General features: G+C 53.1%; 1 protein-coding gene across 1 annotated transcript in view; it reads left to right on the forward strand.

Moving 5' to 3' along the window:
- The first annotated feature begins 2,514 nt into the window (after positions 1-2,514).
- Positions 2,515-23,710, forward strand: part of SV2A (synaptic vesicle glycoprotein 2A) — a 62,528-nt gene continuing 41,332 nt past the window's right edge. Inside the window, exons 1-3 of the mRNA XM_060256559.1 lie at positions 2,515-3,176; positions 20,555-20,735; positions 22,731-22,882. Coding sequence (XP_060112542.1) covers positions 2,591-3,176; positions 20,555-20,735; positions 22,731-22,882 — 919 coding nt within the window. The 5' untranslated portion in view covers positions 2,515-2,590. The remainder of the gene's footprint in view (positions 3,177-20,554; positions 20,736-22,730; positions 22,883-23,710) is intronic.

Raw genomic sequence — 23,710 nt, forward strand, 5'->3', positions numbered from 1 at the left:
TGAGCTCTCTGCTCACAACCTGAGTTCGATCCCGGTGGAAGCTGGTTCAGGTAGCCGGCTCAAGGTTGACTCAGCCTTCCATTCTTCCGAGGTTGGTCAAATGGCTAGATGGCCATTTGACAGCGATGAAGATCCTGTGAATTTAGCGGGAGGTATTTGTGTGTTTCCTGCATTGTGCAGGGGGTTGGACTAGATGGCCCTGGAGGTCCCTTCCATCTCTAGGATTCTATGAAATGACCCAGTTTGCTGGGGGGGTGGGAAGTGTAGCTGACTGGGGAAGGCAAACCATCCCGTAAAAAGTCTGTTGTAAAAACGTCGTGATGTGACGTCACCCCTAAGTCAGAAACATCTGGTGCTTGCAAAGGGAACTACCTTTACCTTTTTATGTTTTTATCTTGTGTGTCCTCCACGGAGGGCAGAACAACATGCAAGGTGCTCTCCACCCCCCCTCCATTTTGCCTTCACAACAACCCTGGGGGGTAGATTAGGTTGGCAGGTTCCCTGTGGAGGGCGGGTGGAGTTGCCAGATCCAGTCTGGGAAACTCCTGGAGATCTGGGGCTGGAGACTGGGGGCGGGGGAGGGGGCAGGGGCCTCCGTGGAGTGCAGTGCCAGAGAATCCCCCCTCCAAAGCAGCCCTTTTCTCCTGGGGGACTGAGCTCTGTCATCTGGAGGTGAGCTGCAATTCCCTGCTGGAGGATGGTGTCCCTAGCGGAGAGACAGACTGGCCCAGGGTCACCCGTCAGATCATACATGGTCATGGCCATACATGTCCTTCCTTCCCTCCCTCCCTCCCTCCCTCCCTCCTTCCTTCCTTCCTTCCTTCCTTCCTTCCTTCCTTCCTTCCTTCCTTCCTTCCTTCCTTCCTTCCTTCCTTCCTTCCTTCCTTCCCTCCCTCCTTTCCTTCCTTCCTTCCTTCCCTCCTTCCTTCCTTCCTTCCTTCCTTCCTTCCTTCCTTCCTTCCTTCCTTCCTTCCTTCCTTCCTTCCTTCCTTCCTTCCTTCCTTCCTTCCCTCCCTCCTTTCCTTCCTTCCTTCCCTCCTTCCTTCCTTCCTTCCCTCCCTCCCTCCTTTCCTTCCTTCCTTCCCTCCTTCCTTCCTTCCTTCCTTCCTCCTCCCTCCCTCCCTCCTTCCCCCCTTCCTTCCTTCCTTCCTTCCTTCCTTCCTTCCTTCCTTCCTTCCTTCCTTCCTTCCTTCCTTCCTTCCTTCCTTCCTTCCTTCCTTCTAGTGAATCAGATTGTTGGTCCATGAAGGTCAACCTTGTCTGTTCAGGTGCTCTCCAGATTGTTGGGGTGAGGGCTTTTACATCCCCTCTTAACACTGGGGGGGGGGGGGGGGGGGGTAGTCTGCAAGCCAAGTAGAAGCTCTGTCTCTAAACCGAGCCCCCCCACCCAAATAGATGCTCTGCCTCTAAACCTTGGCCCCAGGTCTTCCTGAACCGGAACAGCAGCTCAAATAGAGGTTCAACAGCAAGTGCTAGAAAGATGTATAGAGCAGACCCAAGGAAGCATTTCGGTAAAAACCAGAAAGGGACTGGATTGTTCTGAACTTCTAATTTGAGGGGACAGATGTAGCAAGACATCCCCATCCTGTGTGCCATGACTGGGCCCTGATTCATGAATTCTAAATCCTGAGCTTGCCCGTTTGGGCACCACTATTAACACTTGACTATCACCTGCTGATGTGACTTTGTGTCAGTCACGAGTTCTCACAGAGCTGTTCCACTCAAGAGAAGTTTCTGTCAGAGTTCTCTCAGCCCTACCTGCCTCACAGGGTGTCTGTGGTGGGGAGGGGAAGGGAAAGGAGATTGTAAGTTGCTCTTAGACTCCTTCGGGTACTGAAGGGCAGGAGATAAATGATTGAATATCCATATTTTTGGAGGTTTTGAAACAGAGGCTAGACGGCCATCTGACAGCAATGAAGACCCTGTGAAGTTAGGGGGAGGTGTTTGTGAGTTTCCTGCATTGTGCAGGGGGCTGGACTAGATGACCCTAGAGGCCCTTCCAACTCTAGGATTCTGTGATTCCCCCTCCTTCACATGCAGCTGCTGGAGTGACCTTGGGTCAGTCATAACTCTGCCAGGTCTGTTCTCTCAAGAGCAGTTCTATTCAGAGCTCTCTCAGCCCCACTTACCTCACAGGGTGTCTGTGGTGGGGAGGGGAAGGGAAAGGAGGTTGTAAGCCGCTCTGAGATGCCAAGTGAAGGGTATAAAGTAGAAGAGATTGTACTCATCTTTTTTAGTGAATGGATGCCTGATGTTTTCTGGTTTGGCTTTGTCCTTTTGACAGGACCGTGTCCATTTGGCCCACCGGAGCTGCTCCCTTGACTGGCACTTCCGCTCTCCAACCATAAGCAGAGACCAAACGGATGGGCGGGCACTCCGTGTCCTCACACGGTGACCCTTGGACAGCTCCTGAGACCGGCTCTTCCTCCCCGACTGGAAGGCTGCAGCTTGGCCCCATAGCTTGACGGGTGTCTCCCATTCCCGAGAGAGACCCTGCCCATCCCTCAGAGCTCTAGCCACCAATCCTGCACATTCTCTGTCTTTTTTAAATCTCAAGATCTGAAAGGGGTCTGCGTGCGAGTCAAGAGCCATGGATGAAGGCTTCAGAGACCGGACGGCCTTCATCCGTGGGGCCAAAGACATCGCCAAAGAAGTAAAGAAGCATGCGACCAAGAAGGTGGGCAAAGGGGTGGACCGGGTGCAGGACGAGTACACCAAGCGCTCGTACACACGCTTCGAGGAAGACGACGACGACGACTACCAGCCCCAAGACGGCTACTACCGAGGGGAGCCGTCGGTCGATGACGAAGGGGCCTCCAGCGACGCCACGGAAGGCCACGATGAAGACGACGAGATCTACGAGGGCGAGTACCAAGGCATCCCCCGCAACGACTCCCTCAAAGGCGGGGACCACTTGACGGCCAACCAACAGGTGGTGAGTGAGTTCAGGGACTTTGACGACCTGGAAGGGGACAAGAAGAAGGAGAAGGAGGAGTTGTCCCAGCAGTACGAGCTGATTCTGCAGGAGTGCGGACACGGGCGCTTCCAGTGGACCCTGTACTTTGTGCTTGGACTTGCCCTCATGGCCGACGGGGTAGAGATCTTTGTGGTGGGCTTTGTCCTCCCCAGCGCCGAGAAGGATATGTGCTTGTCAGACTCCAACAAGGGCATGCTGGGTAAGTCCCCTAGAAGGTGACAAGATGGCGTCTTTTGGGGTTGATAGGGGAGGGGCAGGCGGCCATTTTCCTTGACTCCCCTCAAAGAGTTCTGCTCACTGAGGTCATGTCCATTTTACAAGGCACAGTTCTGGGCAGGGCCAGGGAGGGGGGAGAAACTGTCTTGGGACAGGGTCTTGTGATGCGCAACAGAGTCTGAGGCACCGTCAGGCACGTCCACATGCTCATGAGTTCGCAAGATTTTCTGCACTCAGGTCAACTCTTGTGTTTCTGGTTGTCTAAGTTCCAGAGGGACTGGGAGGAAAGAGGAGCAGGGAATGATGAGAGTGATTAAAATATGAGTTATTAAAATGTGAAATTCGCTGCCAGAGGGTATAGTGTTTGCTACAGGAATATATATATTTAGAGGAAAACAGGCCTTTCAGGGGCTACTAGCCAAGGTGGCAGAGGGAAACCTCCACATTCAGAGGCAGTCAACCTCTGACTCTCAGTGTCAGAAGGCAACACAGGGGAAAGGCCTCAGCTTCTCTGCCCTGCTGTTGGCCCTCCAGGAACTGTGTGTGTGTTGTTGGCCCTCCAGAGGAACTGGCTGGCCACTGTGTGACACAGGAGGCTAGATTAGATGGACCCTCACTCATCTGACCCAGCAGGGCTCTTCTGATGTTCTTCTCAGGGGAAGGCCTTGGCCTCTCTGCCCTGTTGCTGGCCCTCCAGAGGAACTGACTGGCCACTGTGAGAGACAGGAGGCTGGACTAGATGGACCCTCCCTGGTCTGACCCAGCAGGGCTCTTCTGATGCTCTTCTCAGGGGAAGGCCTCAGCCTCTCTGCCCTGTTGTTGGCCCTGCAGAGGAACTGGCTGGCCCCTGTGTGAGGCAGGAGGCTGGACTAGATGGACCCTCCCTGGTCTGACCCAGCAGGGCTCTTCTGATGCTCTTCTCAGGGGAAGGCCTCGGCCTCTCTGCCCTGTTCTTGGCCCTCCAGAGGAACTGGCTGGCCACTGTGTGAGACAGGAGGCTGGACTAGAGGGACCCTCCCTGGTCTGACCCAGCAGGGCTCTTCTGATGTCCTTCTCAGGGGAAGGCCTCAGCCTCTCTGCCCTGTTGTTGGCCTCCAGAGGAACTGGCTGGCCTCTGTGTGAGACAGGAGGCTGGACTAGAGGGACCCTCCCTGGTCTGACCCAGCAGGGCTCTTTTGAGGTTCTTCTCAGGGGAAGGCCTCGGCCTCTCTGCCCTGTTGTTGGCCCTGCAGAGGAACTGACTGGCCACTGTGTGAGACAGGAGATTCGACTAGGTGGACCCTCCCTGGTCTGACTCAACAGGGCTCTTCTGATGTTCTTCTCAGGGGAAGGCCTCAGCCTCTCTGCCCTGTTGTTGTCCCTCCAGAGGAACTGGCTGGCCACTGTGTGAGGCAGGAGGCTGGACTAGATGGACCCTCCCTGGTCTGACCCAGCAGGGCTCTCCTGATGTTCTTATGAAGGCCTCGGCCTCTCTGCCCTGTTCTTGGCCCTCCAGAGGAACTGGCTGGCCACTGTGTGAGACAGGAGGCTGGACTAGAGGGACCCTCCCTGGTCTGACCCAGCAGGGCTCTTCTGATGTCCTTCTCAGGGGAAGGCCTCAGCCTCTCTGCCCTGTTGTTGGCCTCCAGAGGAACTGGCTGGCCTCTGTGTGAGACAGGAGGCTGGACTAGAGGGACCCTCCCTGGTCTGACCCAGCAGGGCTCTTTTGAGGTTCTTCTCAGGGGAAGGCCTCGGCCTCTCTGCCCTGTTGTTGGCCCTGCAGAGGAACTGACTGGCCACTGTGTGAGACAGGAGATTCGACTAGGTGGACCCTCCCTGGTCTGACTCAACAGGGCTCTTCTGATGTTCTTCTCAGGGGAAGGCCTCAGCCTCTCTGCCCTGTTGTTGTCCCTCCAGAGGAACTGGCTGGCCACTGTGTGAGGCAGGAGGCTGGACTAGATGGACCCTCCCTGGTCTGACCCAGCAGGGCTCTTCTGATGTTCTTACAGATAAGGAGGGACTGATGAGAAACAATGCTTTTAAAAGAGACACTTTTGTCTTGGAGGTTACAAGTGAGGCTGCTCTGCGGCTTGATTTTCAGGTGCATAAAGGGCAGTCCATGTTTCATATATATCAACCAGTTTTCAACCCACTGTGTAGAAATTTCTGTCTGTTAATTCTTGGCATCCTGAGGGAAGCTCTGTAACGGCTGCCTGAATTGGGTTCCAGTGCCTGGTATGATGCTGGCACGACATTGGGGGAAAGGCAGAACATCGATTTTTATTGTGGTGTGCTGGGATATTCCTGGAGATTTGGGGGTGGTTCAGGGGAAGGCGCTTGGTGGTCCCGGGGGGCCCTTGGTGTGGTGTAATGCCGTAGTCCAACCTCTAAAGTAGCCATTTTCTTCAGGGGAGCTGATCTCTGCAGTGTGGAGATGAGCTGTAATTCTGAGAGATCTCCAGGCCTCATGTGGATTTTGGCAACCCTAAATCTAACTTGGTGGTGGGGGGGAAGGAATACTTGAAACAGACTTTGGGGTTAGACAGTATTCTTCATCTCTTTTCCTAAAAAGGTAGTCCAGACGTTCAGGCAGGGGGTGGTGGTGACATAGCTATTTTCCACGGGAAAGTGCGTGTGTCTCAGTGCGCTTTTCTCGCTGTCACTTGTGGCGGCCGGATGCTCACTCTTTCAGGCCTAGAGGCCTGCGGTTCAGCAGGGGACACCCTGGCGTCACCATGGTTACCAGTGGTACCCAGATAGGAAGAAGCTGCTGAACGTGGTGACGGGGTTAGGCAACAGTAGGAACTGAACGTACTACAGGAAGGGGCTGGTATCCTTCAAAACAAATGCTCTGTGCTCTCCCCAGCACCGTTAGGTGGATCTGTAAGTGGTTGACAGATCGCACCCAAAGAGTGCTTGTGAATGGTTCCTCATCCTCTTGGAGAGGAGTGACATGTGGAGTGCCTCAAGGATCTGTCCTGGGGCCTGTTTTGTTCAACATCTTTATAAATTATTTGGATGAAGGAATAGAGGGGATGCTTATTAAATTTGCAGATGATACTAAATTGGGAGGGGTTGCAAATACAGTAGAAGACAGAAACCGGATCCAGGATGATCTTGACAGGCTGGAAAACTGGGCTGAAACCAATAAAATGAATTTTAACAGGGATAAATGCAAAGTTCTGCATATAGGTAGGAAAAATCCAATGGATGGTTATAGGATGGGGGAGACTTGTCTTAGCAGTAGTCTGTGCGAAAAGGATCTAGGGGTCTTAGTGGACCATATGCTGAACACGAGTCAACAGTGTGATGCAGTGGTTAAAAAGGCAGATGCAATTTTGGACTGTATCAACAGAAGAATAGTGTCCAGATTATGTGAAGTGACAGTATCGCTTTACTCTGCTCTGGTAAGACCTCACCTGGAGTATTGTATTCAGTTTTGGGCACCACATTTTAAGAAGGATCTAGACAAGCTGGAACAGATCCAGAGGAGGGCGATGAAGATGGTGAGGGGTCTGGAGACCAAGTCCTATGAGGAAAGGTTGAAGGAGCTGGAGATGTTTAGCCTGGAGAGGAGACGGCTGAGAGGTGATAGGATCACCATCTTCAAGAACTTGAAGGGCTGTCATATAGAGGATGGTGTGGAATTGTTTTCTGTGGCCCCGGAAGGTAGGACCAGAACCAATGGGTTGAAATTAAATCTAAAGAGTTTCCGGCTCAACATTAGGAATACCTTCCTGACCATTAGGGTTTGTAGAATCTTTTGGGATCAAGTGCAGAATCTTTCGGGATCAATCTTTCGGGACCTTCCTGACCGTTAGAGTGGTTCCTCAGTGGAACAGGCTTCCTCCTCGGGAGATGGTGGGCTCTCCTTCCTTGGAGGTTTTTCAACAGAGGCTGGATGGCCATCTGACAGCAATGAAGATCCTGTGAATTTAGGGGGAGGGATTTGTGAGTTTCCTGCCTTGTGCAGGGGGTTGGACTAGATGACCCTGGAGGTCCCTTCCAACTCTATGATTCTATGATTCTGACCTAAGGAGAGATGCAGGGGGATTTTGTTCCCATGTGGAAGAAAAGTCAATAATTCAGTTTCCCCTCATCTGCATTTTGAAATGACACCGTCCAGGCTTCACTGGAGAATGAGGTCCAGGAAACCAGTGGTGCTCATTAGTCCACTCAGGGCACATGAAGAGGCTTTAGGTTTATGGACTGTACCACTGCAGAACGGAGGTGGGGGAAAATTTCATTTTTAATAACCCTCTTCAGCCAAACACTTCTGGGCAAGGCTCCTTCCAGTTTCCTGCAGAAAAGGCATTTCTACTGCCATGTTCTATGGAAGAGAGACAACCAGCTTGGGTTGCCAGCTCTGGGTTGGGAAATACCCGGAGACTTTGGGGGTGGAGCCCCCAGGAAGAAGGCGGGGTTTGGGGAGGGGAGGGGCCTCAGTAGGGGACAATATGGTCCACCCTCCAAAGCAGCCATTTTCTCCAGGGAAGCTGATCTCTGCCAGCTTTAAAAATGGGAGATCTTCAGGCACCACGTGGAGGTGGCAACCGAGTATTAAGCAGCAGGAAGTCTGACCATGCTCACAGGTGCTCTTGACTTCCTTACAATGCCACATCTTCCAGAGGATCCAGGAACAGAGGACGGGCTGTGGTTTAGTAGTAGGATATCTGCTTGGCATGCAGAAGGTCCCAGGTTCAATCCCCGGCACCTCCAGTTAAAAGGACCAGGCAGGAGGTGATGGGAAAGACCTCAGCCTGAGACCCTGGAGAGCCATGCAGAGGGGCCATAGCTCAGTGGCAGAGCCTCTGCGTGGCATGCAGAAGGTCCCAGGTTCAATCCCTGGCATCTCCAGTTGGAAGGATCAGGCAGGAGGTGATGGGAAAGACCTCAGCCTGAGACCCTGGAGAGCAGCTGCCAGTCAGAGTAGACAAGACAGACCTTGATGGACCAAGCGGGATCTGATTCAGTAGAAGGCAGCTTTACATGTACATGTGAACAGAACCCCGACTGCAGAAATGTGTGAGGTTCCCTTATACATAAGAGAGGTCATGTTGGATCAGGCCAATGGCCCATCCAGTCCAACAATCTGTGTCACACAGTGGTCAAAACCCAGGGGCCATCAGGAGGTCCACCAGTGGGGCCAAGATTCTAGAAGCCCTCCCACTGTGCCCCCCAAGCACCAGGAATAAAGAGCATCACTGCCCCAGACATGAGAACATAAGAGAAGCCCTGTTGGATGAGACCAACAGCCCATCCACTGTCTCACACAGTGGCCAAACCCACAGGCCATCAGGAGGTCCACCAGTGCAGCCAGAGCTCCAGAAACCCTCCCACTATTGCCCCCCCCCCCACAAGCACCCAGAATACAGAGCATCACTTGCCCCAGACAGAGAGTTCCAACAATACGCTGTGGCTAATATGGACCTCTGCTCCATATGCTTATCCAATCCCCTCTTGAAGCTGGCTATGCTTGTAGCCGCCACCACCTCCTGTGGCAGTGAATTCCACGAGGAGAGCCAGTTTGATGTAGTGGTTAATTGCGCAGACTCTTATCTGGGAGAACCGGGTTTGATTCCCCACACCTCCACTTGCACCTGCTGGAATGGCCTTGGGTTAGCTATAGCTCTGGCAGAGGTTGTCCTTGAAAGGGCAGCTGTTGGGAGAGCCCTCTCAGCCCCATCCACCTCACAGGATGTCTGTTGTGGGGGAGGAAGGGAAAGGAGATTGTGAGCCGCTCTGAGACTCTTCGGAGTGGAAGGCGGGATATAAATCCAATGTCTTCTTCTTCTTCTAATCAACCTTTGGGTGAAGAAGGACTTCCTTTTACCCTTTCTAACCCGACTGCTCAGCAATTTCATTGAATGCCCACGAGTTCTCGTATTGTAAGAAAGGGAGAAAAGGACTTCTTTCTCTGCCTTCGCTATCTCATCCATAATCTTGTAAACCTCTACCCTGAGCCAGACGCCTCCTGAGGCCATCTCCTCTGACTGGGGGTGGCACTCTGGGGTCTCAGACTGAAAAGAGCATCCCTAGCAGATCTACGCCTTGAGATCTTTGAGTGGGAGACGCCGGGAACGGAACCTGCGACCTGCTGTCGCCCCTTCCCACCGGGCAGTGACCCGAGGGGGCGAATTGAAGCTTGCAGGGCCTGATACCCTTTGATGAGGTCAAATCCTGCCCGGAGAAGCTGGCTGGAACAGGCGCACTGACTCATCCCTTCTCTCCTCCGCCTCCAAAGTTTGAGATGATGTGTCAGAGTAATCGTGGCCCCAAGCTTATCGCTCCGCTCCTCAGAGCCACCGCTGGGGCCGGGCTGCTGCGGAAAAAGGCTTAGGCAGAATTAAATCCCCATGAAAGAAACCATGGCGGGGCGGGGGATGTCTTTTGCGGGGGTGGGGAAAGGAGGAGGAATCGCGGGGGTGGTGTGTGATCGCCTGCGGTGAAACGCTGGCTTTTGACGCGGATTTGGGGCCGGGTTTCTCGGCACCTGTGAACCGCAGTGCGGCAAAGGCACCAGGAGCCCTTGGGTTGCGGCCTGTCCCCTCCCGTGTTTGCAGGGGGGACCCGCAGGGAGTGATTCCCAGAGTTCCCAAGGAGAGAAGACTGGGGAGAGAGAGGCCTATTTTTGGGGAGATGCGGCCCATTGGACCCTGCCCCATCTTTTTATGCATGCCAGCACTAGCCCTTGAGTTATCTACCACCCCACCCAGGTGTGGCCACTGCCAGTCTGTGCATGGCTGGATTGCGCGGGCAGTATTTTTGTGTCAAATGAGCCCCAACCCCTCTCTCTTTAGAAATGAAGTTGGGAGGGGCTGTGGGACGGGGGAGGAGTTGTCACTGTGTACCACAGAGTGTTGGACTGGATGGGCCACTGGCCTGATCCAACATGGCTTCTCTTATGTTCTTATGAGACACAGAGTGTTGGACTGCATGGGCCATTGGCCTGATCCAACAGGACTTCTCTTATGTTCTTATGTGACACAGAGTGTTGGACTGGAGGGGCCATTGGCCTGATCCAACAGGGCTTCTCTTATGTTCTTATGTGACACAGAGTGTTGGACTGGAGGGCCCACTGGCCTGATCCAACAGGGCTTCTCTTATGTTCTTATAAGACACAGAGTGTTGGACTGGATAGGCCATTGGCCTGATCCAACATGGCTTCGCTTATGTTCTTATGTCTGGAGCAAGTGATGCTCTGTCTTCTTGGTGCTTGAGGGGCACAGTGGGAAGGCTTCTAGTGTCCTGGCCCCACTGGTGGACCTCCTGATGGCACCTGGGTTTTTGGCCACTGTGTGACACAGAGAGTTGGACTGGATGGACCATTGGCCTGATCCAACATGGCTTCTCTTATGTTTTTTATGTCTTGGGCAGTGACGCTCTATATTCATGGTGCTTGGGGGGGGCAACAGTGGGAGGGCTTCTAGTGTCCTGGCCTCACTGATGGACCTTCTGATGGCACCTCGTTTTTTGGCCACTGTGTGACACACAGTATTGGACTGCATGGGCCATTGGCTTGATCCAACACAGCTTTTCTTATGCTCTCATGTCTGGGGCAAGTGATACTCTGGGTTTTTGGTGCTGGGGGGCACAGTGGGAGGGCCTCTAGTGTCCTGACCCCATTGATGGACCTCCTGAGGGCACCTGGTTTTTTGGCCACTGTATGACAGAGAGTGTTGGGCTGGAGGGGCCTTTGGCCTGATCCAACAGGGCTTTTCATGTTCTTAGGTGACGCAGAGTGTTGGGCTGGAGGGGCCACTGGCCTGATCCAACAGGGCTTCTCTTATGTTCTCTTCCTAATATTCAGGTTGTGAAACTCCTGGAGATTCAGGGTGGAGCCTGGGGAGGACTAGGATCCTGGGGGGGAGGAGTACAAGGTCACAGAGTCCACCCTCCAAAGCAGATGTTTTCTCCAGAAGACCTGATCTCTGTAGTCTGGAGATGGAGCTGCAATTCCAGGAGACCCCCAGTTTCCACCTGGAGGCTGCTGGCATCCCTAATTCCTCAGGAAGAGCCAGGTCCGCTTCTAAAGTTGCCACTCTCCAGGTAGGCCCTGGAGTTTCCCCCTCATTACACCTGATCTCCAGACCAGGGTCCTACCTTACCTTAAGAAGGGTCCTACCTTACAGGAAAGAGCCCCGTGGTGCAGAGTGGTGAGCTGCAGTACTGCAGTCCTAGCTCAATTCACGACCTCTCAAGGCTGTTCTGCTTCCAAGCAGTTCTGTCAGAGCTCTCTCAGCCCCACCTACCTCACGGGCAACGTTCCCTCTACGCTGCAGAGTCTTGTGAGCAAAAATTCTACTTTGTGAGCTACTGGCATTAAAGTTGTGAGCTCCTGCATAAATTATTGTGCTCTGGGGCCATTTTTCCAGAGCTAAGACAAAAATCTGTGAGCTGGAAGCTAAACATCTGTGAGCCAGCTCATGCTAACTCAGAGGGAACACTGCTCACAGGGTGTCTGTTGTGGGGGGAAGAAGGGAAAGGAGATTTGTAAGCCGCTTGGAGACTCCTTTGACTAGCGAAGGGCAGGGTATGAATCCAATTTCTTTTTCTTTGACAGTAGCTCTATGAAACAAGACAGAGTTTTCTCCATGTCCCAGACGACATGGGGCAAAGGGCTATGACCAAAAAATCCTGTCACAGGCCCCGTAGCTGTGAATGGGAGGTTTTCTGCATTTCATCTTCCTCCCTTGCGAGTTCCTGTTGTGTGGTGTGTGGGTGTGTTTGTGTGAGTGTGCTGTTCTGCATGTGTTTTGCTCCCTCTAGAGGTTGATTCAATATTACGCTTGTTTATGTCTGGCATAGAAACCTGTCTTAATCTGCAGATTTTTCTGCCATACATAAACTGGTGTAATACTGAATAGATCACTAGAGAGAACAAAACACATCTGGAACAGACCCCTCCCCAAAGAAACAGGAACTTACGAGAACAGAAGATGAGAATGTGGAGAAGCCCTTGGTGGTAAGAACATACGAGAAGCCCTGTTGGATCAGGCCAATGGCCCCTCCAGTCCAACACTCTGGGTCACACAGTGGCCAAAAAAACCCAGGTGCCATCAGGAGGTCCACCAGTGGGGCCAGGACACCAGAAACCCTCCCACTGTGCCCTCCCCAAGCACCCAGAATACAGAGCATCACTGCCCCAGACATAAGAACATAAAAGAAGCCCTGTTGGATCAGGCCAATGGCCCCTCCAGTCCAACATTCTGTGTCACAGTGGCCAAAAAACCCGAGGGGCCACCAGGAGGTCCACCAGTGGGGCCAGGACACTGGGAGCCCTCCCACTGTGTCCCCCTAAGCACCAAGAACACAGAGCAACCCTGCCCCAGACAGAGTCCCAACGATAAGCTGTGGCTAATAGCCACTGATGGACCTCTGCTCCAGATGCTTATCCAATCCTCTCTTGAAGCTTGTAGCTGCCACCACCTCCTGTGGCAGTGAATTCCATGTGTTATATTGTTCCTTCCCTCATTTGTACCCACAGGCTTCCACAGCAGAGGATTCAATATGAGAACTCCTGGACATTCAATGAAATTGCTGAGCAGTCAGGTTAGAACGGATAAAAGGAAGTCCTTCTTCACCCAAAGGATGATTAACGTGTGGAATTCACTGCCACAGGAGGTGGCGGTGGCTACAAGCATAGCCAGCTTCAAGAGGGGATTGGATAAGCATATGGAGCAGAGGTCCATCAGTGGCTATTAACCGCAGCGTATTGTTGGAATTCTCTGTCTGGGGCAGGGATGCTCTGTATTCTTGTGCTTGGGGAGGACACAGTAGGAGGGCTTCAAGTGTCCTGGCCCCACTGATAGACCTCCTGATGGCACCTGGGTTTTGGTCACTGTGTGACACAAGAGTGTTGGACTGGATGGGCCATTGGCTGGATCCAACATGGCTTTTCTTTTGTTCTTATGATTCGAAAACAGGTTTCCACTTAGGCATTTGCCCCCAGACCTTAACCTGCTTAGTTCTTGGGCAACCGGGATATCAGACGAACCTGAGCGTGCAGAACTTGGCAGGGGGGATTCTCCATCCAGCAGGCTGGGACTATCCCCCTCCCCTCTTTCATCTGCACAGAACAACCAGCCGTGTCTAATCAGCCTGAAACTGTTGTGGGCCAGAAAGAACGACGGAAGCAAAGCAAGGGGTGACTCATCCCGAGGAGAAGAGAATTCGGCAAAATGTTCCAAGGAAATGCAGTTCCAGGGAAACAGCAGGGGTGGGATGTATTCCTGGCTGCAGCAAGGCTTCATTTACGTTGGGCAGGGTGGGCTCTCTCTCTTTTTCTTGAGTCTTCTACAGCTGCAACAGGAAATGCTTGAGCTGTGAGCCAGAATGTTGCTGCTTGAAAGGAGGCCTCCAATACAAACCTATTTAGTTGTTCACTTTTTGAACATGCTGCCTTTTTCCTCAGTGTAGAAGCAAAGCGGTTCACATCCTTCTCTCCTCCGTTTTATTCTCACAGCCACCCTGTGAGGTAGGTCAAACTGAGAGAGTGTGACTGGCCTAGGGTCACCCAACAAGCTTCCATGGCAGAAGAGAGGGTTTGAACCAGGGTCTTCCAGAGCCTAGTTCAACACACTAAGCCACGCTGGGTCTCATAAGAACATCAGAGAAGCCCTGTTGGATCAGGCCACTGGCCCGTCCAGTCCAACACTCTGTGTCACATAAGAACATAAGAGAAGCCATGTTGGATCAGGCCAATGGCCCATCCAGTCCAACACTCTGTGTCACATAAGAACAGAAGAGAAGCCATGTTGGATCAGGCCAGAGGCCCATCCAGTCCAACACTCTGTGTCACATAAGAACAGAAGAGAAGCCATGTTGGATCAGGCCAGTGGCCCATCCAGTCCAACACTCTGTGTCACATAAGAACAGAAGAGAAGCCATGTTGGATCAGGCCAATGGCCCATCCAGCCCAACACTCTGTGTCACACAGTGGCCCTAACCCATGTGCCATCAGGAGGTCCATCAGTGGGGCCAGGACACTATAAGGCCTCTCACTGTTGCCCCCCCCCAGCACCCAAAATACAGAGCATCACTGCCCCAGACAGAGAGTTCCAACAATACACTATGGCTGATAGCCACTAACGGACCTCTGCTCCAGATGCTTATCCAATCCCCTCTTGAAGCAGGCTATGCTTGTAGCCACCACCACCTCCTGTGGCAGTGAATTCCACATGTTAATCACCCTTTGGGTGAAGAAGGACTTCCTTTTATCCGTTCTAACCCGACTGCTCAGCAATTTCATTGAATGTCCAGGAGTTCTGGGATTGTGAGAAAGGGAGAAAAGGACTTCTTTCTTTACCTTTCTCCGCCTTCCCACAGTTGCTGCCTAGGGGACCTGGTCTCCGTAGCGAGGGGGTCAGCTGCAATTCGGAGTGACCCCCAGGCCCCACCGAAGGTTGGCAGCCTGGTTTGTGATGTTAGTGATGAGGAATTGACCCTGCTGGTTCCTGACATGTCAGGGGAGGTCCTGCTTGCAAAATGCATTCAGAAGGGGGGCGGGGGGGTGGAAGGGAGGCCGGTGGGTACGGAAGAGAGGGGCTGCTGATGTCATGCTTTCTCAGAAAACAAAACCCTCCCCAAAAATGTGCTGCTGGTGTCCTCCGCCAACCGGCATGTCACCTTGCATTGCTGAGACTCCCTTCCTGTGACTGCAGTTCAACTCGATCTGGAAGCAGGGCTAAAAATAGCCTCCCCTCGGCTCTGCGGCTGCTCTGCCTTCCGGGGGTGCTCCGGTCTTCCGCTCCGGCCGCCTTCTCCCCGGCTAAGCCCCTCTCCGTCCAGTCTTCCATGGGAGACATCTGCCCCTCTGCGTTCCTCGCAACGCCCCTCTGGAAAGCTCATCTCCCCCAAATCTTGTTGACCTCTGAGGTGGCGCTGGACTGAAATTGGACTGTTCCACTGCAGAGCAGCAAGGCTGTAATTGGAAACTCTCTCTTCCCTTGTCCCTGAACTCACTGTGCTGCCCCATCCCACATTGTAAGCCTGTTCAGCCCCCTGCTCTGGTAAGACCTCATCTGGAGTATTGTGTTCAGCTTTGCGCACCACATGGCTTCTCTTCTTATGTGACAGAGTGTTGGGCTGGATGGGCCACTGGCCTGATCCAACAGGGCTTCTCTTCTGTTCTTATGTGACACAGAGTGTTGGACTGGAAGGGCCACTGGCCTGATCCAACATGGCTTCTCTTCTGTTCTTATGTGACACAGAGTGTTGGACTGGAGGGGCCACTGGCCTGATTCAACAGGGCTTCTCTTATGTTCTTATGTGACACAGAGTGTTGGACTGGAGGGGCCACTGGCCTGATCCAACAGGGCTTCTCTTCTGTTCTTATGTGACACAGAGTGTTGGACTGGATGGGCCATTGGCCTGATCCAACATGGCTCCTCTTATGTTCTTATGTGACACAGAGTGTTGGATTGGATTGGCCATTGGCCTGATCCAACATGGCTTCTCTTCTGTTCTTATGTGACACAGAGTGTTGAACTGGATGGGCCATTGGCCTGATCTAACATGGCTTCTCTTACGTTCTTATGTGATACAGAGTGTTGGACTGGATGGGCCATTGGCCTGATCCAACATGGCTCCTCTTATGTTCTTATGTGACACAGAGTGTTGGATTGGATTGGCCATTGGCCTGATCCAACATGGCTTCTCTTCTGTTCTTATGTGACACAGAGTGTTGAACTGGATGGGCCATTGGCCTGATCTAACATGGCTTCTCTTACGTTCTTATGTGATACAGAGTGTTGGACTGGAGGGGCCACTGGCCTGATCCAACATGGCTTCTCTTATGTTCTTATGTGACACAGAGTGTTGGACTGGAGGGGCCACTGGCCTGATCCAACAGGGCTTCTCTTCTGTTCCTATGTGACACAGAGTGTTGGACTGGATGGGCCACGGGCCTGATCCAACAGGGCTTCTCTCATGTTCTTATGTGACACAGAGTGTTGGACTGGAGGGGCCATTGGCCTGATCCAACATGGCTTCTCTTATGTTCTTATCCATGTCATACTTGGGAGGAAACCTTCACACAAGAAATCCTGGCTGGAGGGACAGGCTGTCTGCAAACCACTGCTGTGTGGTGGGAGAGAGAGAAAGAGAGAGAGAGTGGCTGTTTTGGATCCGACCAGGACTCATAACTGTCTCTTTGCAGAAGGGGTGGGGATATGAATGCCGTGGGGTTGCGCCTCCAATTCAAGAAATATCTGGGGACTTTCAGGGTGGAGCCAGGGGCAAGGTTGTGACAAGCAGTATTGCTTTCCAAAGGGAGTTCTGGCCATCACATTTCAAGGGACCCCACACCTTTTAAATGCCTTCCCCCTCTAGAAATAATGGATAGGGGCACCTTCTTTTGGGGCTCATAGAACTGGACCTCCTGGTCCAATCTTTTTGAAACATGGAGGGTGTTTTGAGGAGAGGCAACAGATGCTATGATGAAAATTCGGTGCCTCTATCTCAAAAACCAACTCTCGTAGAGCCTCTGATAACTACGGATCAATTATCCATCATACCCTATGGGGATTGGTCTCCACAGGGAATAATGGAGTTCCCAGCAGACATTCCCCCCCCTCCCCCTGCTTTCTTTCTGACGACCCTGAAGTGGGGGGAGAACTTCCAACCTGGGGGATCCCTTTCTTCTACCTGGGGATTGGCAACCCTCGAATGCCGCGTTGCTTTTGAGAAGAGGCACACCATGCGTGGCCCACGCGTGCAACGGAAGCCTCTGAGAATCCCCCCCTGGTGCTCTGAGGCAGGGGGTTCCCCTCTCCCCCCCCCCCTTGTTTAGAAAAGCATCTGTCCGTCTTGCGTAATTGGCCTGGTGCTTGGCGTGTTGATCTGGGGATTAGGCAGCAGCGGGGGAGAGAAGAGCTCAGCGCCACGAAGAGGAGCTACTCAGCCACGGCCAGGCCGGAGGGATTAAGCGGGGAGATCAGGCCGGGATGTTCTTTTCTCTCCCCCCCCTCCCCTTGCCTGGTGCATGCGCAGCATTGCGGCAAAGCTGGCTTGCATAGGGTTGCCAAATCCAATTCAAGAAACATCTGGGGACTTTGGGGGTGGAGCCAGGAGATTTTGGGGGTGGAGCCAGGAGACTCTGGGGGGTGGGGCCAGGATAGGGTTGCCAAGTCCAATTCAAGAAATATCTGGACTTTGGGGGTGGAGTCAGGAGACATTAGGGGTGGAGCCAAGATCAAGGCTGTGACAAGCATCATTGAACTCCCAAGGGAGTTCTGGCCATCACATTTAAAGGGACGGCACACCTGTTCAATGCCTTCCTTCCATAGGAAATAATGAAGGATAGGGGCACCTTCTTTTGGGGCTCATGGAATTGGACCCCCTGGTCCAATCTTTTTGAAAATTGGTGTTTTGAGGAGAGGCACTAGATGCTATACTGAAAATTTGGTGCCTCTACCCCAAACAACAGCCCCCTCAGAGCCCCAGATACCCGCAGATCGATTCTCCATGATTTTCTATGGGAATAAATCTCCATAGGGAATAACAGAGTTCCCAGCAGACATTTCCCTCCCCTCCCCCCACTTTCTGATGACCCTGAAATGGGGGGGGGGGCTCCAAACCAGGGTATCCCCTGCCCCCACCTGGGGCTTGGCAACCCTAGGCTTGCACCATGCTTCAAACTGCCCAGGCTCTGTTATCGGACATCAGCTGCTGCCCTCTGCCAGCCAGCTCTTCCTCCTCTGACCTCCCTCCTGGGCTGGGTTATGACAAGGGGTGGCCCTAAGCGATGTCATGGTCAGAGGCCCCCACCGCTCCCATGATAAAACTATTTTATTCTTCAAGCAGAAGATGTTTGCTGTCCATCTTTTGGCTGCACCAAATGATTGGCGATGTGGCTGGTCCAAGCCAGTGTGGACAGCAGTCGTGGGGTGAGAATGGGGGAGATTTGGGCCTTTCCCCCTTATTTAAAGGCTCCTCCTAAAGGGAAGCTTTGAGCTGCCTTCGGAGGTCGTTCTCCCTCTGCTTGCAGCTGCTGGAATGGCCTTGAGTCAGCCATAGCTCTCACAGAGTTGTCCTTGAAAGGGTAGCTGCTGTAAGAGCTCTCTCAGCCCCACTTACCTCAGAGGGCATCTGTTGTGGGGGAAGGAGATAAAGGAGACTGTAAGCCGCTCTGGGACTCTGATTCAGAGAGAAGGGTGGGGTATAAATCTACAGTCTTCTTCTTCTTCCATTAAATCTGACACTGAGGTGGAGAAGGTGCCAGAGTTAGAATCATAGAGCTTGGAAAGGACCTCCGTGGTCATCTAGTCCAACCCGCTGAACAATGCAGGAATTCGAGAGCTGGAAGAAAGGAAGACAAATAGATGGGGAGAGAGAGGGTGAAAGAAAGCAACTTCAACTTTAAATGCATTCTCCAAGCTGCTGGCTGCCTTGGCAAAGTGATTTAAAGAGAGAAATGCCTTCTCCGAGCCAGTTGATGAGGGGGTGGGGACTTTGAGAGCCACACAATATGTGTGAAACAGCCACCATTTGGCCACCCCTGCTCTGGACTCTGGCCTTTCTGTGGCTTGACCCCAAACACCTGCTCAGATGAGATCCATTCAGGTTTTCTGATGGGGCAAGGGGAGGGGGCGGGGTCTGGAAGGGACGAGGTTCCTTTTGGGATGTTTGCTTTGTCCAGTCTCGGAAGCGAGATCCTGAATGCAGTTAATAAACCTCCCGAGAAGGAAAGGAAAGGTCCCCTGTGCAAGCACCAGTCGTTTCTGACTCTGGGGTGACGTTGCTTTCACAACGTTTTCACGGCAGACTTTTACAGGGTGGTTTGCCATTGCCTTCCCCAGTCCTCTACGCTTTCCCCCCAGCAAGCTGGGGACTCATTTTACCACCTCAGAAGGATGGAAGGCTGAGACAACCTCGAGCCGGCTACCTGAACCAGCTTCCGCAGGGATCGAACTCAGGTCTTGGGCAGTGAGTTCAGACCACAGTACTGCAGTGCTGCTGCTTTACCACTCTGTGCCACGGGGCTGCTTCTCCTGAGAAGTGCATTGCAAAAAACGTCCACTTACATTGATTCAAGTTGATCCGGTTCATATTCAGATTGAAGTCAAAAGGAGACAAAGAATCCTTTCCCTGTCACAAATGGCCAGCTTGTTCAACATCCTGTGTATGGGAGGAGGAGGGCATCATCCCTACAGGAGGGACCTTGAGAAGAGCCCCGTGGCACAGAGTGTTAAAGCTGCAGACCAGAACCAACAGGTTGAAATTAAATCAAAAGAGTTTCTGGCTCAACATTAGGAAGAACTTCCTGACCGTTAGAGCAATTCTTCAGTGGAACAGGCTTCCTCAGGAGGTGGTGGGTTCTCTTTCCTTGGAGGTTTTTCAACAGAGGCTAGATGGCCGTCTGACAGCGATGAAGATCCTGTGAATTTAGGGGGAGGTGTTTGTGAGTTTCCTGCATTGTGCAGGGGGTTGGACTAGATGACCCTGGAGGTCCCTTTTAACTCTATGGTTCTATGACTGTTAAGAGTGGTTCCTCAGTGGAACAGGCTTCCTCCTCGGGAGGTGGTGGGCTCTCCTTCCTTGGAGGTTTTTCAACAGAGGCTAGATGGCCGTCTGACAGCGATGAAGATCCTGTGAATTTAGGGGGAGGTGTTTGTGAGTTTCCTGCATTGTGCAGGGGGTTGGACTAGATGACCCTGGAGGTCCCTTCCAACTCTATGAGTCTATGATTCTATGATACTGCAGTCTTAAGCTCTGCTCATGACCTGAGTTTGATCCCAGTGGAAGTTGGTTCAGGTAGCCAGGTTGACTCAGCCTTCCATCCTTCCGAGGTTGGTAAAATGAGTCCCCGGCTTGCTGGGGGGAAAGGGTAGAGGACTGGGGAAGGCAGTGGCAAACCACCCCATCAAAAGTCTGCTGTGAAAACGTTGTGAAAGCAACGTCACCCCAGAGTCGGAAACAACTGGTGCTTGCACAGGGGACTACCTTTACCTTTAAGAGCCCCATGGCGCAGAGTACTAAAGCTGCAGTATTGCGGTCCTAAGCTCTGCTCATGACCTGAGTTCGATTCCCTGCGGAAGCTGGGTTTTCAGGTAGCCGGCTTGAAGTTCACTCAGCCTTCCATCCTTCCAAGGTCGGTCAAATGAGTCCCCAGCTTGCTGGGGGGGGGAAGTGTAGATGACTGGGGAAGGCAATGGCAAACCACCCCGTCAAAAGTCTGCCGTGGAAACGTTGTGAAAGCAATGTCACCCCAGAGACAGAAATGACTGGTGCTTGCACAGGGGACCTTTCCCTTTCCTTCCCTTATTGCCTTGAGGAGCCCCTCGGGAGAGGTGGGAGCGGGGGTCTCTCTTAGCACCATGGCTGGCAGAGCATGCGTCCTGCCGTCTGCTCTCTTTGCCTCACCTTCCTTTCCTCCCCCAGGTTTGATAGTCTACCTGGGGATGATGGTCGGAGCATTCCTGTGGGGCGGCCTGGCGGATCGCCTGGGGCGCAGACAGTGCCTCCTGATGTCCCTTTCCGTCAACAGCGTCTTCGCCTTCTTCTCGTCCTTTGTCCAGGGCTACGGCACGTTCCTCTTCTGCCGGCTGCTCTCTGGCGTGGGGTAAGGGCGCGGCCCGGCTCTCGGTTCTCCTCGAAGGACGCCCTCCCTGGTTGCTTGCAGCTCCAGCAGACTCCCCTCGGCCATCCTGAGGGCTAGGAACTTGGCATGCATTTGAAACAAACAATGGATATGCCCTAAACACCACTTTGGGGGGCTTGCAGTGTGCAGGAAAAGTGCTTGCTGTGGGGAATGGATCATGGGCCAGCCCCATTGCCTGGGGAATAGTGTCTGCAGTAGGCTTGCCAACTCTTTGTTGGAAAATTCCTGGAGATTTGGGGGGTGGAGCCTGGGGAAGGTGTGGCTTGTTGGTTTTATTTATTTAGACAATTTATATTCCACCCTATCCCAAAAAGGGCTCAGAACAACATTATAAAAGCAATATAAGTAACAATCAAAAACATGTCAATATAGGCCGTACAATTTGATCACAATTAGTTGTAGCTGGCGGCTCAACTGGGCACATGTGACTAAATACTGAGAGTCTAAAACAGTAAAAGAGTAAAATTAATATTACAGCAGAGGTGGTATCGCAGCATAGGGCCAGCCGATGATATGGGGACGCCTGCTGCCTCAACTAAAGGCCTGGAGGAATAGCTCCGTTTTACGGGCCTTACGGAAAGGTAATAGCTCAGTGAGGGCCCAGATTTCCAAGGAGAACTGATTCCACCACTCTGGGGCCACGTCTGAAAAGGCCTTGGCTCATGTGTAGGCAAGACAAGTCCTTCAGGCCACGGATGGCCAGCAGATGACCTCTGGGGCATATATGGGGAGATGTGGTCCCATCGGTATGTCGGTCCCAGGCTGTGTATGGCTTTAAAAGTCAATACTAAAACCTTGAAATGGATATTTGGGGACTTTGGGGGTGGAGCCAGGAGACTTTGGGGGTGGATCCAGGAGACATTAGGGGTGGAGCCAAGATCAAGGCTGTGGCAAGCATAATTGAACTCCAAAGGGAGTTCCGGCCATCACATATAAAGGGACGGCACACCTTTTCAATGCCTTCCTTCCATAGGAGATAATGAAGGATAGGGGCACCTTCTTTTGGGGCTCATAGAATTTGTCCCCCTGGTCCAATCGTTTTGAAACTTGGGGGGTATTTTGGGGAGAGGCACTAGATGCTATACTGAAAATTTGGTGCCTCTACCCAAAAAAACAGCCCCCCTAGATCCGCAGATACCCGCAGATCAATTCTCCATGATTTTCTATGGGAATAAACCTCCATAGGGAATAACAGAGTTCCCAGCAGACATTTCCCTCCCCTCCCCCCGCTTTCTGACGACCCTGAAGCGGGGGGAGGGTCTCCAAACCGGGGGATCCCCTGCCCCCACCTGGGGATTGGCAACCCTACTGGGACTCAACAGATAACCAATGCCAGTTGACGCAGTGCTGGCCGGATGTGTGCCCAGCTAGGCACTGTTATCAACAGCTGCACTGCTGCATTTTGCACCCGCTGAAGTTTCCGGATCAGTCTCTAGGGTAAGCCTCCATAGAGTGAATGAGTGAGGAGCCTTGAGGAGTGGGGAGACTTCAGCAGGGCCTAGTGCCACACACTCCACCCCTCCAAAGCAGCCATCTTTGGGAGACCTGATTTCTGTGGCCTGGAGGTGAGTGGTAACTCCAGGAGCCCCCCAGGCCTCACCTGGAGGCTGGCAACCCTAGACCATGGCTGCGAAAGAGCGTAGGGGTTTCCGTTCAGAGCATCTCCATGCCCAGATCAGCAAGCGCTGCTTCATTCCAGGCGCTGGAGGTGAGACTCCCTGACTTTTTGTTCTTCCTCTCTGCACTGTGCCACATTTTCTCGAGCAGGAAGGTTTTTTGAAAGGTGGGCTGGCTTTTGCAGAGGTGACCATGCTCTGCAGCTGGAAGCGGTGGAGGCCGGGCCCAGAAGTGCTTTCCCCAAAGCCTGAAGTGGTACAGCCCTGCCAGGAGCCCCGCCTCGGCTTCTGCTGCGCCTGCAGTGACCCTATTGCTGACCCGTGTCTTCCTCTCCGGCAGCATCGGGGGCTCCATCCCCATCGTCTTCTCCTACTACTCCGAATTCCTGGCCCAGGAGAAGCGAGGGGAGCATCTCAGCTGGCTGTGCATGTTCTGGATGATCGGGGGCATCTACGCCTCTGCCATGGCCTGGGCCATCATCCCCCATTACGGTGAGAGAGCTGGGGAGCTGCAAGCAGGGTGGGGAAGTCCCTGGGCATTTGGGGGTGGAGCCTGGAGCGGGCGGGGCTTGGGGAGGAGACGGACTTATGCCATAGAGCCCTCCCTCCAAAGCAGCCATTTTCTCTTGATCTCTGGGGAGGGATGGTGGCTCGGTGGTAGAGCAACTGCTTGGTGAGCAGAAGGTCCCAGGTTCAATCCCCGGCATCTCCAACTAAAAAGGGTCCAGGCAAGTAGGCGTGAAAAACCTCATCTTGAGACCCTGGAGAGCTGCTGCCAGTTAGGGGAGGGATGGTGGCTCAGTGGTAGAGCAACTGCTTGGTAAGCAGGAGGTCCCAGGTTCAATCCCTGGCATCTCCAACTCAAAAGGCTCCAGGCAAGTAGGCGTGAAAAACCTCAGCTGAGACCCTGGAGAGCCACTGCCAGTTAGGGGAGGGATGGTGGCTCCATGGCAGAACATCTGCTTGGGAAGCAGAAGGTCCCAGGTTCAATCCCCGGCATCTCCAACTAAAAAGGGTCCAGGCAAGTAGGCGTGAAAAACCTCAGCTGGAGACCCTGGTGAGCCGCTGCCAGTTAGGGGAGGTGGCTCTGTGGAAGAGCATCTGGTTGGGAAGCAGAAGGTCCCAGGTTCAATCCCCGGCATCTCCAACCAAAAAGTGTCCAGGCAAGTAGGCATGAAAAACCTCAGCTGGAGACCCTGGAGAGCTGCTGCCAGTCTGAGTAGACAATACTGACTTTGATGGACCCAGGGTGGAGAGGGGCCATGGCTCAGTGGTAGAGCATCTGCTTGGGAAGCAGAAGGTCCCAGGTTCAAGACTGAC

Source organism: Heteronotia binoei, chromosome 1 (assembly GCF_032191835.1).
Source record: "Heteronotia binoei isolate CCM8104 ecotype False Entrance Well chromosome 1, APGP_CSIRO_Hbin_v1, whole genome shotgun sequence".
Taxonomy (NCBI): domain Eukaryota; kingdom Metazoa; phylum Chordata; class Lepidosauria; order Squamata; family Gekkonidae; genus Heteronotia; species Heteronotia binoei.